Source organism: Zootoca vivipara, chromosome 2 (genome assembly GCF_965207765.1).
Source record: "Zootoca vivipara chromosome 2, rZooViv2.hap1.1, whole genome shotgun sequence".
Taxonomy (NCBI): Eukaryota; Metazoa; Chordata; class Lepidosauria; order Squamata; family Lacertidae; genus Zootoca; species Zootoca vivipara.
The window spans coordinates 112,140,455-112,154,503 of record NC_142584.1 but is presented as its reverse complement, the minus strand read 5'-3'; the positions used below and the strand labels follow the sequence as shown (position 1 = coordinate 112,154,503).

At 46.6% G+C, this 14,049-nt stretch overlaps 1 protein-coding gene across 1 annotated transcript in view; it reads right to left on the bottom strand.

The window, feature by feature from the left end:
- Positions 1 to 13,367, bottom strand: part of LOC118081124 (uncharacterized) — a 66,694-nt gene extending 53,327 nt beyond the window's left edge. The window contains exons 1-3 of the mRNA XM_088663471.1: positions 12,259 to 13,367; positions 10,664 to 10,984; positions 8,349 to 8,732 (exon numbers count right to left, since the gene is read on the bottom strand). Of these exons, the coding sequence (XP_088519597.1) occupies positions 8,349 to 8,525 (177 nt within the window). The 5' untranslated portion in view covers positions 8,526 to 8,732; positions 10,664 to 10,984; positions 12,259 to 13,367. The remainder of the gene's footprint in view (positions 1 to 8,348; positions 8,733 to 10,663; positions 10,985 to 12,258) is intronic.
- Positions 13,368 to 14,049: the final 682 nt, after the last annotated feature.

Below are 14,049 nucleotides of genomic sequence, written 5' to 3'. Positions count from 1 at the left end.
TCCAGTCTGCTGGAACTTCGCCTGTTCTCCAGGAATTTTCAAAGATTATTGCCAGTGGTTCTGAAATCACCTCTGCCAGTTCTTTTAATACTCTTGGATGTAGTTCATCTGGCCCTGGAGACTCGAATACATCTAAACTAGCCAAGTATTCTTGTACTACCTCCTTACTTATTCTGGGCTGTGTTTCCCCTGCTGAATCATCTGCTCCATATTCTTCAGGTCGGGCATTGTTTTCCTTTTTGGAGAAGACTGAGGCAAAGAAGGCATTGAGGAGTTCTGCCCTTTCTCTGTCCCCTGTTTGCATTTCACCATCTTCTCTTCTAAGTGACCCCACTTAGAGGAGTGGGGTCTAATTGCTCTCCGAGGCAATTAGCCTCGGAGAGCTGACGTCGAGCATCCATCAAGTACACTCAAGTTGACCCTTCTGAAGAATCCTTCTGGCGTCTGCAGAATATACTGAACCTATGACCCTTGCGTCTCTTGGTTTGTTTTCTGTCTAAACCCTTCCCATTCGTCTACTCTTTGGCCTCATTGGGTCAGCTGCTTCCTCTTCCGGTGAAGGAAAGCTCCCTCCCTTGCTCTACAAGCCTGCCTGTGCCTGTTGAGAGCTTTGGCTTTGTTGCAGCCTGCTTCCAGCTATCGTGTTATCTAAATTCCTTTCAGTGTCAAGAGGAGTGGGAGTCTGCAGCTGTCGGCTCTCAGCTGCCTGAGAGAAACATGAGCCTCTCTGTTGCTGACTGCTCTCTAAGTCAGGCTGTACTTCTAGGCTTTGGGCTGGTGTGTTCATGACAGTGGGTGAGTTAATAATGTTAAATAGCTTTTGGACAGAACTGTAGGCCACTATCCTATACACGCTAACATGGAAGTATGTCCCTGTGAGGAGTAACAAGTAACCAAAGAGTTAACTGTGTACTGTAGCACCTGACCACTGAGGAATATCATGTTACAGAATGTACCAGAAGTGTTTCTGTATGTATCAGTTGGTTTCGTTTCTGCCTGGGAGACGGTCGCAAGATGTCTGCGCTCTCACCAGGTTGTTTGTTATTTTTCTCTCTAGAATAAACTTAAGTAGTTATTAGAACACCTTGGACTCTGTGTGTTCTTAAGAGGCTTTTTATCCAACGGCTATACAAGCTTTCGCTGTGTGAGAAGAAGAAGAACTCTGCTGTGTGTGTGATTTACTGCCAGCCCGGGTCTACGGAGCAGAGGCGCTAGAGAAAGCGCGCCGGGCAGGTAATTAGTGGCTCCTAATTGAGTCATAAACAACTCAACGGAGCCCTATACCCGTCACAGGTTATGGATCATAGAACCTAATCAATCACCAAAGCAATAAAAGGTGATTGCAGCTGTAAAAGCCTTGGAGAAAGCCGGTGTAAAGAGCTAGCTGGGAGAAACCTGTTGTTTTGCAGTCGGCAATTAACAGATGCACTCGCTAGCAGAAAGACCCTGGACCAGAGGCTGGGATCCGCAGTCTACCCGGAGGAGCAACGTCAGCTATTCTGAGTGAGTACACGGACACGGAGCCCGGGGGTGGACAAGATGGCGGAGCAGCTACAGGAGTCATTTGTCGTGCCGTTCCAGAGGTTGAATGGCGACAACTATGCAGAGTGGAGAGAAAGGGCCAGAATGTGGTTGCTAGGAAAGGATTTATGGACTTGTGTGTTAAATCCTCCAACCCCTGTCGCTGATAATTCAGCAGCTGAAGCACAGAGGTTTGCAGCAGAAACCAGAAAAGACAATAAGGCTTTATGTGCCATTGCCATGAGCTGTGATGCTACGCAACTGCCCTATGTGCAAAATGCTGAAAATGCCAAGCAAGCCTGGGACAGTTTGGAAAGGGTCCATCAGAGAAAAACAGCTGGACCTAAGCTGCATGCTATGAGGCATCTCTTTGAGTTGAGACTGAGACCAGGGCAACCCATTAAGGAGCACATTGCCAATGTGATTGATGCATTCCATAAGCTGCAGCGGCATGAGCTTGTGTTTAAAGAGAAGGAAAAAGTTTATATTTTGCTGTCTAGTTTGGGAAACGCCTATGAGCATTTGTGCTTAACGTTTGAGGCCTTGCCTGAAGCTGAACTCACGATTGCTTACGTTTCTGGGCGTTTGGCGGATGAGGAACAGAGACGCCAGAAAGAATCAGCTGAGAAGGGGGGCCGTGGGCGCAGAGAAGCCAGTGGGGGTGCAGTAAAAAGCACTGAGGAATCCACTGTGAGTGCGTGCGCAACAAGGCTTTGTTATCGGTGCCAGCAGCCTGGGCACGTAGCGAGATTTTGCCCAGCTCCGGAAGCAGCCAAGGTCACTCAGCCAGGTGCCAGGCAACCCAGCGGACGTGGTCGTGGGACCAGCCAGCAGCGCCGAGGCAGAGGACGTGGGAAAACTCCAGATAAGCCTGTCAGCCGTCTTTCTGCTGCCTTAGCAACGGTTCGAAACAGAGGACAGGGCAGTTTCACTTTTATTATCGACTCAGGCAGCACCCATCATCTTGTACCGCCTTCAGGACAGATCCTGAACTGCAGGCCACTTGAAGATGAAAAAAGCCTGCATCTTGCTGATGGTTCTTCTGGAACAATTAAAAGCAAGGGTGTTTTTTATATGCAATGCTTAGACACTAACCTTGATGTTTATGTTGTACCAGGCATGGAGAATGGTCTTTTAAGTGTGTCTTGCTTATTGCGTGAGGGCTTTGAAATAAGTTTTGCCAATGGTGTTTGCAAAATTGCCAGAGATGGGGCTGAGCTGGTAAGTGTTACTGTTGGGTCTGATGGTCTGTTTGTCCTAGATGGGAGGGGGCAAGCAGGTGGAAGTAACACTGGTGATGCTCAGGCTAAAAGTGCTAATACCCCAAAGGGCACAGAGGGCGCTATCCATAAGGATTGTATTCATGCTTGGCACCGTAAATTCTGTCACATGTCTTTTCCTTATGTGAAAAAAGCCCCTGATTTTGTCAAAGGTTGCAGGTTCAAGCCATGTCAAAAACACCTGCAATGCCGTGCATGTGCGAAAGCGAAGACGAAGAGATGCTCTTATCCTAGGTCTGAGAGGAAGAGCACAAAGCCATTTCAGTTAGTGCACATGGATATTTCTGGGCCTATGTCAACGTTAAGTTTAGGTGGTTCAAAATATGTTTTGTGTCTTCTGGATGATTTCAGCCATTTTTCCTGGGTCATAACACTGAAAGAGAAGGGGGAGGCTGCCAAAGTGATAAAAGAGTGGGTAGCCGAAGTAGAACTACAGTTCTCTCTCACTGTCCAGTGTTTTCAGAGTGACAGGGCGGGAGAGTTTTTGAGTGCAGAACTACAAGGTTTTTTCCGCAGCAAGGGAATTAGGCACAGAAAAACCGCTCCTTTTAGTCCACAGGAGAATGGTTTAGCTGAAAGGAAATTTAGAACGCTGTCTGAACTGGTAGAGGCAACGTTGTTTGATGCAGGACTACCCCAGAAGTTTTGGGGGGAATGCTATAAATTTGTGAATTATTGTTCAAACCGCGCTTTTAATTCAGTTGTGGACAACACACCCTACTACATGTTGTATGGCAAAGTTCCGAAGGTGCACTATTTCAGAACTTTTGGGTGTGAGGCTTGGGTTCTAATTCCAAAGCAGAAGCGCAGAAAGGGAGGATCAAGATCCAGGAAAATGATCTTCTGTGGTTACGAACCAAACTCAAAGGCTTGGAGGTTTGTACCAGCAGAGGGGGACCAAACCCGCGTTCACATTAGCAGGAGTGCTACGTTCTGTGAACAAGAGGGCTGGAGACGCATTCATGCTAACCCCGAAGTTCTTCTTGACTGGTCTTCAGGTTTTGACCAGGAAGAGGAAACTCAGGTGGCTGATGCTGGAGTTCTAGGTGCTGCAGGACCAGATCCAGGTCAGGCAGCTGGTCCAAGTGGTGTAGCTCCTAGGGAAGTGAAGCAAGTAGTCAGAAGCGCACCGACTTCACCCCAGGTCAAGCCTGGGAAGTACAGCAAACGTGGTAGGTCACCCACTTCACCCAAAGCAAGCCCAGAGGGGGCTGCAAAGCGTAGTAAGTCTCTTGACAGTGCTGCTAGTCCGAGAGAGCCACAGTCAGAGACAAGCAGTTCGGATTTAGAGGGGGAAGATGTGGGACCAGGGCGTTCAAAACGCACCACGAAAGGTAAACCACCTGAAAGGTTTTCAGCTGTCAGTGTATGGGCGAACCTAGCAGTGTGTGAGCCTGAAAGCTTTGAAGAGGTGCAACAGTTGTCAGTGGAGGAAGCTAGTAAGTGGAAAGTTGCAATGGAGAAAGAGTTGAACTCCATGCAATCTCTTGGTGTGTATAGCCTAACACAGTTGCCAGAAGGTAAGAAAGCAGTCAGTTGTAGGTGGGTCTACAGGCTGAAACCCACAGTGACTGGAGAGCCTCAGTACAAGGCTAGATTAGTGGCTAGAGGTTTTACTCAGAAGAAATGAATCCACTACACAGATGTCTTTAGTCCGACTTCGAGAGCGGAATCTTTCAGGATGCTTTTAGCGACTGCAGCGCAGAGAGGCCTAGTGGTCAACCACTTTGATGTGGACACCGCTTATTTGAACTCTGACCTCCAGGAGGAGTTGTACATGTTGCCTCCTCCAGGGTTTGAGAGTGACGTGCCAGGTCAGGTGTGGAAGCTGCACAAGTCGATCTACGGTCTGAAGCAATCCGCTAAAAATTGGAATTCATGTCTTGATTCTGTTTTGAAGAGCCTAGGTTTCAGGAAGAGTCTAGCTGACAGTTGTCTGTATCTCAGAGGTGAAGGAGAACAGCAGGAACTGTTGCTTGTCTATGTTGATGACCTGATCTGCTTAGCAAAGAGCCAGATGCAAGTGCAGAAGTTTGCAAAAGAGCTAGGCAAGAGGTTCAAACTCAAGAATCTAGGTGCAGTGAATGTTTATCTAGGTGTGCAGATAGACAGAACTGAGGATGGAAGTTTCTTGCTCAGTCAGAAAGGCAAGATTGAACATTTGCTTGAGAAGTTCAGAATGTCTGACTGTAAAGGGGTCAGAACACCCATGGAGACAAACTTTGTGAAAGAGTCACAAGTGAAGGACAAAGTAGCGTTTGAGAGTCCTGAAGTGTTTCAGTCAGCGCTAGGGAGTCTGTTGTATTTGTCACAATGGAGCAGACCAGATATTGCTTTTGCAGTCAATTTGCTCAGTAGAGAAGCATCGAAACCTAGCGTGCATGCTTGGAATGGCATTAAGAGAGTGCTTAGGTATTTGCAGGAGACCAAAGAGTATTGTTTGGAGATGTCAGCGCAAGGTGAGCCACAACTCACTTGTTTTGCAGATGCTGATTGGGCCAATCAGGAGGACAGGAAGTCAGTGACTGGTTTGGTAGTCAAGTTTGGAAATGCCCTGATTGGTTGGCGGTCGCGCAGGCAAAGCCTAATAGCAATGTCTTCCACGGAAGCCGAATTCTGTGCGTTGTCTGCGACATGCACTGAATTGGAGTACTATAGATGTTTGGTCCAGGAAATCTGGGGTGATTGTAGCCAGCCCATCACTGTTTGGGGCGACAATCAACCATCTTTGAGACTGGCGGAGTCTGGACAGTTCAAGGCCAGAACCAAACACTTAGACATCCGCTTCCGAAACGTATGTCAGAGCATACAGGTAGGCTTGGTAAAGTTGAGGTATTGTCCAAGCCAAGAGAACCTAGCAGATGGGTTCACAAAACCCTTGAGTTTCCAACGGCATAGGGAATTCTGTGAAGGGTTGGTTTTGGGGTAAGTTTGGATACCCGCTATCCCCAGTGTTCAGGTGAGAGGGGGTGTGAGGAGTAACAAGTAACCAAAGAGTTAACTGTGTACTGTAGCACCTGACCACTGAGGAATATCATGTTACAGAATGTACCAGAAGTGTTTCTGTATGTATCAGTTGGTTTCGTTTCTGCCTGGGAGACGGTCGCAAGATGTCTGCGCTCTCACCAGGTTGTTTGTTATTTTTCTCTCTAGAATAAACTTAAGTAGTTATTAGAACACCTTGGACTCTATGTGTTCTTAAGAGGCTTTTTATCCAACGGCTATACAAGCTTTCGCTGTGTGAGAAGAAGAAGAACTCTGCTGTGTGTGTGTTTTACTGCCAGCCCGGGTCTACGGAGCAGAGGCGCTAGAGAAAGCGCACCGGGAAGGTAATTAGTGGCTCCTAATTGAGTCATAAACAACTCAATGGAGCCCTATACCCGCTGAACTCAATGCGGCTTTCTTCCAGTAGGCCTCCGCAGGACTGCCCTGTTAAAGAGTATTCAGAATGCTTCACATGTGTTGGCCCATTCTGAGCTATTGTGTATCGACTCAATGAGGAGGGATTTGAAGAAGCCTTTCACCTGAGTGCACAGCCCCTTTGCAGTGGGAACAGTCAAACCACGAAGCCACTGATCAACCAGAGTTTCCTGTTTAGACCAAACACAGTTTGAAGTTATCTTAATATCCCGGCTTGTTCCAAATCTGGCAGCTGTAGTTTCCTAGTTTGGGCAAAATGGAAAGTTGCTTAGTTATGGCTCATAAGAGACTGCCCAGTTAGATCACAGTTCACCATCAGGGTTGGCCCAATCAGGAGGTAAACTGGGACAATTGGCTCAGGTGGCAGATGCAGGGGGAGATGGGACTAGGACATTCCAAGTTCCCCTATTTGTTAGCCTTGCTGCCAGTGCAGGACCACAGATGGTAAATTTGTGCAACTACCCAGGCAGAGTCCTTCTCTTTTGCCCTCTCTTTTTGCATTCTGCTTCTGATGCCCAGGAGATATTTGTTTTAAACTTGGGTCAACTTAGGTTTCAGCGTAACTTTGCCGAATAATCCTTAAAAACTGTGCCTACAGTATTTGTAAAGCATCTTTTCAGGCTGTGATTCAGTCATCTGAGACGGCCATTATCTTAATAAATCTTGCAACAACCTTGCAAGGGAGGCCAGTGTTATTCTATTTGCACTGCACATTGCAGTGCTGAGGCTGCAAGATGTGCCAAGATTTTTACCTCAGTGGGGAGAAAAGAGCATTTTGGAAATGGAGGCAATTTAGAGGGATAAAACGTGTGGGATGTAAAGTGTTAAGAGCAGTCAATCATAACATTCCTAGAGAGAACACACAAAGGGGATGTCCACGTCAGCCAATGAGAACTTCTTTTAGCTCCTGAGCTGAGACAGACCCTCCCCTGCATGTAGAGAGTTGGGGCGTGGCTTGACATGTGCTCTTACTTGCAGAATGTGAGCACTAGGCCCGGCCACCATTTTATGTCTCTCTTCTCTTTCTTTTTCATCTAGTTCTTGAAGAAGCAACATATTAGTTAGAAATCCTCTCTCAGCTTTCAGCCAAGAGAGGACAATGGAGCCCACTTCTTAAGAGTAGACTCCATGTGTATATATGTCTTTATAAGCTAATCTGTCTTTTCTGGAATCCGGTTGTGAACAGAAATGATTATGTGAGTAAACTTTACACTTTAACAACACTGTGTCATGTCTTATTTTTAAGAGGGAACAAGCGGAAAATATACCAGGAATATATATATTATTGTAGAGGTTCTAGTGAGCCTGATGCAAAAGCTATTGCTGCTGTGTGTTTTTAAAAAGGGAATGTAAACTCTGCAAAGTTTGGGAACTTCTTAGCACATATATATATATATATAATATAACCTTTCCCACATCCCTGAACATTCCCACAAAATGGGGGTTGGTGGAAGGGCCCCTCTTCTCATGTAGCTTCTGCTCTGATGAAATTCAGAGTCCCCTGTGGTTGCTTCATTAAAGTAACAACATCAGGAGATATGATCGCAAACCTCCCATGTATAATAAAGTTTGGTCTAGCAAGCCCTATTAAAGTGGATTAGAGAGAAAGCGCAGGGAGGAGGAATATTCACCACCATAGCTAAACAGAACCCCCATGTCTAGAGGCACTGGACCTCTGACCAATGCCTTATGAGGAACGGCTTAGGGAGCTGGGTATGTTTAGCCTGGAGAAGAGAAGGTTAAGGGGTGATATGATAGCCATGTTCAAAAATATAAAAGGATGTCATATAGAGGAGGGAGAAAGGTTGTTTTCTGCTGCTCCAGAGAAGCGGACACGGAGCAACGGATTCAAGCTACAAGAAAGAAGATTCCACCTAAACATTAGGAAGACCTTACTGACAGTAAGAGCTGTTCGACAGCGGAATTTGCTGCCAAGGAGTATGGTGGAGTCTCCGTCTTTGGAGGTCTTTAAGCAGAGGCTTGACAGCCATCTGTCAGGTATGCTTTGATGGTGTTTCCTGCTTCGCAGGGGGTTGGACTGGATGGCCCTTGTGGTCTCTTCCAACTCTCTGATTCTATGATTTTACCTCCAGGTGCTGGAAACCCAGGTGAGAGGAGGGCACTTACCTTTCCTAGAAGCCCATCAGTGTCTTGGAGCAGGGTCTGGTCTGTCTCCCCTGCTCTCCCGCTGGGCCACCGGCTGTCATCCGCAGCTCCCTTGAAGGAGGCCAGGAGGACACCATCCCTGGAGTGGGGAGGACTGGGAGCCTGTGGGGTTTCCCAACTTGAACAAGGGGGTTGCATTGTCTTCAGGAAATCCTGCCACTGGTCATCCCAGTGCTGCTGTGGCTGCCGCTCCTTTGCCTCCTGCTTAATTTGATGTAAATCTGCCTGAGGTAGAAGGTCCCTGAAGGTCCCAACTTGGCCTGCAGGAGTTCTTTTTCCTTTGGATTCCAGGCTCTTCCTTCAAATGGGTCTCTTCGGTCCCTGCTCTTCTATTTTTACAGTACCCTATTGGAAAAGAAAAAAAAACACAAAGTAAAAAACCAGTGTAGAATAAAAATCAAGAATAAAAACAAAAGGACGTTTTTTAACCATTAGCCAGATTTTGAAATATATTATTACTCTTTCTATTTCTAATGTTCAGGCTATGAATGACAATGTCGCCCAAACAACCCCACCCATGGACGAGATGAAGTTATCCGAAGACTCGAAGATACTTCAAGGTTTACTGAAGTACAAATAATATTTGGGGGTGGGGGAACCAAGGCAGTGGTAGGGGAATCCAAAAACAACTCAGTAAGAGCACTGAGCATGTTCAGTGGCCAGGGAATGCTGATCCTGGATGCAACTTCAAGCATGTTGGAAAGGCAACAACAGATCTTTGTATAGGATTAAGGCTGTGACAGACCCACCTAACATTTAAAGTACATGGCTTCACCCAACAAATCCTGCAAGCTGGTTTGTTAAGGGTCCTGAGAACTGTAGCAATAAACTACAATTCCCATGATTCTCTGGGGGTTTAAACATATGGTGTCTGTACAGCCTAAGAAACAAACAAACAAAAGGAATACTGACCAACAATATTTTAAAGCATGGTGCATGCATGTGGATATATTGGCCACACAGCTCACTGGAATGTGGCCTCCAGAATCAATGCAGCTTTAAGGCCATAAATGTTTCCTTCCTCCTGCTCTATCAGAAAGAACAATCAAATCTGAGACTATCAGGAGGAGAGAACTCCTGGATTTACAGTTAATGTTCTCAACATCCTGGGAACACAAACTGCATTGAGATTTCTCTCTAATCACTTTGAGATTTTTTTCTTAAAAATATGAAGCAGTATAGAAATGAGTAATAATCTGAATATTAATAACTAATTTCAATTTTGCCTACCTTAGTCTTTTACAATACTGTCATCAACATTAATTTATTTCCAGTTGCCACTTCCAAAGAATCCTCCTTTCCTCTGCATTTTCAATACTGTCACCCACTTCAACTCTCAGCCTTCAACTGAAAACTCAGCAGTGTTACTGAGGAAGGTGGAAGATAAAACCTTAAAGAATCAGGCTTAAGCCTCTCTCACTTATTTACACACAGACCCAAGAGGTCACTAGCTTTGACAGCTTGGGGAAAGATCAGATGCGTTCTCCAGGGAATAGATCTATTAGCTGTTTTATTAGCCATGACAGACCAAAGAACCTCCATGTGTAGGCACAGTGACCTTGATTTGGGGCAGGCAAAAGAAGCCATTTCCTTGCTAAATGAATCTGATGGACATCATTGCCACAAGATGCGGTAATGGTGGTGGTTTATAGGTTTATCAATGGCACTGGCAGAGGAAAGGGGGGGGCTGGAGTAGTGGCCTGCAAAGGGTGCCAGGGGGCTGCAGAGTGAGAGGGGCACCTCCCTCCCTGCTGCACTGCTCTTCCTTTCCCCCCTGCCTCGCCTTCCCTCTCCGCCCCCTGAACCCACTCATCGCCCTTGCAGCCACCGCAGGGAGGCAGAAGCAGGCGAGAGGGAAGGACAGTCGGAGCGGAGGGAGGACCGTGGAAGAGGACGGGGCTCCCTGATGAGGGACAGGCAGAGGGGCGGCAAAAGCCCCAGGAACGCCGCTGATCAGGGGGCGACTACATGCAGCCTCCATCGCGAAGCAGCAGCTGCCTTCGACCCCTCATTGTGCCCCTTGAGCTCAGCATCGTCTATAGGACTGAAGGGAGCAGCTCCCCAGGGTCTCAGGGAGGGTCCGTGCCAGCCCTGCCTAGAGATGTTTGCCCCTATGCCCTCCTGAAGATGCCCTGCTCCTGAGCTGAGCCCCTTCCCCTTCGTGCTCGGTTGGGGGGCGCCCTGCAGCCTCCGGCTAGACTCGGAGGCTGATCCTGCCAAACGAGGCGCACGTGCTCTCCTCCTCCTCCTCTTGTTTCGTCCCCCCCCCCCTTCACCTCTGACTCCTCGCTCCGTCCCTGTACCGGAATCCCGCTCCTCTCGGGGAAACTCGCCAGGACAATGCCCGCTGCTCCTCCGCGCTTCTCGGCGGGGGGACAGGAAATTGCAGCCGCTCTCGAGTCCCCCTGCCTGGCCGGTTTCCTGCCTCTCTGAGCATCGGTGCTCGCTGGCTGTGGGTTGGGCCATAGGAGGCTGCAGGGCTGGATGCGCCCCCTTGCAAGGCGAATGCATCGTGCAGGTGGCGAGACCTCCCTGCTGCTTCCCCTGCCCTGGTATTTGCAGCCCACTGCTTCTCATCCTGGATGTACTGCTCTTCACTGTCAGGGCAAAGAGATCATACAGGATATGAAGGCATTAATCTATACAGTACAACGATAGAAAGTCAACAGTCAACAGTTACATTCTTTAGTTACACTAGTCATACAAGGTCAAGAAATACAGGTAAAAACAAACAAAAGATCATCTTGAAGGTACACGTTAAAATACAGTATACATTCTTGAAGGCACACGTTAAAAGATACATTCTTGAAGTCAAAGGGACATTATTTCTCCGTAAGGACACAAATACGTAGTAGAGAATAGGAAGTAATACAGATATAGACAGGGTCATTCTTAAACTCCCCTCTCTGATCATGATTTCTCTTATGACAGATATTACCTTGAAATTGTGTACACAGTATTCCAATGGTTAAAAAAAAAAACCTCCCACAAAACTTCCCCTTTTGATAAACTTTCTGTATCTTGCATCTCATAAGCTATCTAGTATGTTCTACTAATAAGTCTCCTTGTGATTTGGTGTGTAGTCACTGGTTTCTAAATCCTCATCATGAAAAAATCCTGAAATACCATTTAAGGAAGCTGGAATGAAGGCACCCAAATGCCTGTTATCTTTCCATACCCGGAAATATTTTTCTGATGAAAAAAGGGACGTTCCATTTTATAATGATAATTTTACTATTTGTAACCCACACATCTTATTAGGTTGCCCTAGCACTCTGCACAGCTTCCAACATATTTAAAAAATATTAAACATTAAAAAAACTTCCCTAGTGGACTGCAAGAAGATCAAACCTATCCATTCTGAGGGAAATCAGCCCTGAGTGCTCACTGGAATGACAGATCCTGAAGCTGAGGCTCCAATACTTTGGCCACCTCATGAGAAGAGAAGACTCCCTGGAAAAGACCCTGATGTTGGGAAAGATTGGGGGCACTAGGAGAAGGGGACGACAGAGGACGGGATGGTTGGACAGTGTTCTTGAAGCTACGAACATGAGTTTGACCAAAGTGCGGGAGGCAGTGCAAGACAGGAGTGCCTGGCGTGCTCTGGTCCATGGGGTCACGAAGAATCGGACACGACTAAACGACTAAACAACAACAACAACAGTATACAGGATTGCCTTCTGTATGGCTTGGAGGTTGGATAACTCTTGACCCTCCACCATTTCTCCAATGAATATAGGGACATCCAAAGGCAGGCGTGTCAAAAAACCTGCCGGGGGGCCTAATCCGGCCTGATAGAAAGTTTCATCCGGCCCCACATGCAGGTCTGTTTATGGTTGTTGTGTCCACACACTGTGGATAGCCTACCCACCTGCTGACCGTTGCATGCTGGCATCCATTGTCCGGCTCTAGGACCTTGTTAGCGGTGGACTGTTGATTTCATCCAGCTAGTGCTCTGCTCGCGCAGGTGCCCTGGTCTTTATCTGTCCCACTGGTCAGCTCACACAGGCGCCCCGCATTCTGCTCTGTCTTCCGCCCAGCATTCTCGCTGCTGCTCTCGGTTAACATCCCACTCCTGTCCACCGTTTTCTGCTTGGTCCTCTCTCTTCTGCCTGCACAACAACTTCAATCCTAAAAAAAAGCTCAATAAAATGGTTGGCCCTCACGCATCAAATCTGGCCCTTATGGAGAAGTGGGACATTCTGGGATAAAATCATAAGTTTATACTCAATGACCATCACAATACAATAGGAGCACAAATCACACAGCTACAAAAAAGAAGTAGACATTGCATGCACAGATCAGGACAAATCTATAGAGTCCAAAATTTATTTTCACACTTGTTTCAAAGGGAAGGATATAGGGCAGCATAGTCCTGTTGGTGAGCTCCAAATTACAGCTTCCATCATTCTTGACTGTCAGCCCTGCTGGCTGAAGCTGACGGGAACTGGACAACATCTGGGGACACCTCAATGGTTATGCTGTGATATACAGAATCTACAAAGGTTTAAGGCATTGATCCAGCAGACAATGAACTGAGAATAGGTCCCACTGAATTATGTGGGAGCAACTGTAGGTAGGGGAAGGTTTCATCTGCAGGGTATGGAAGCTGGTCCCTGATACAAATCCCCTTATTTCCTCCTCTGGAGATCTGAGGTCCACAAAGCAATGGGCTGTTTAATTCTGAACAAGCTCACTGAAAACAATGGAGCTATCATCATCATCATCATCATCTCTTCTGTGAGTGCTGCTAAGTGCCCTCTGTCTTTAGCTCTTTGCTCTCCTACTTTTAAGGCTCGCTGGTTTCTCTAAGTCTGGGGAAAGTGTTAAGGGTGATGGTTTATTAACGGAGTTTTTCCTTTGACAGTAGCTCTCATGTGATTGGCTGACTGTGAGTCACATGAGGGAGGCATTCCATTCTGCTGTGACTGTTATTCCAGTAACTGTTGTTTTTAACTGCTTTTCTGTTCTTTTATCTGTGTGTGAGAGAGAATGGCTGCTGAGAGAGATGTCTCAGTATACTGTTGTGTATCAGTGTGACCCGTCTGAAGTGATACAGAGGAAGATCACTAAATGCTAATAGGAAGAAACCTGTGCAGGAACAGAGAGATTTACTGCTGAAGTCAAAGAAAAAACCTTTCATAATAAACTGTAAGACAATTCAAGTGAGGAAGTTTGAATAAGCATGGGGTTGTAAATATATTATTCTCAGTTATATGTTTATGAATGTAAAGTTCTTTTGAATACAAAGAGTCTGGACATTGTACATATAGTCTGCAAAAAGGAAATACCACCTAGAATAGCTATTTAGCTTCCTAGCTATAAGCTACTCTGTTACTTTGCATGTCATCAAAATGCGCACATAGAGAAAGTTTAATGTTTCATACAGCATAAGGTTGGGGAGTTGAGAAGTGGAGAGAGAGTGGGGGGGGAGAGGGGGGGAAAGAAAACTTTCATTATTTTACAGAGTGAATATCTGAGGTTTTTGTTCCAGTGACACATGGATAGGTTCTCCTACTCATTAGTTTCCATTGGCAGTGAGAAAGATTGGGGGCCCCAGGGCATACAGTGGAACCTCAAGTTGCAGGCGTTATCTGTTCTAGAGGCTTGTCTGCATCCTGAAGTTTCTACAGGCCAAAGCACAGGACGTTCTGGTACTTCC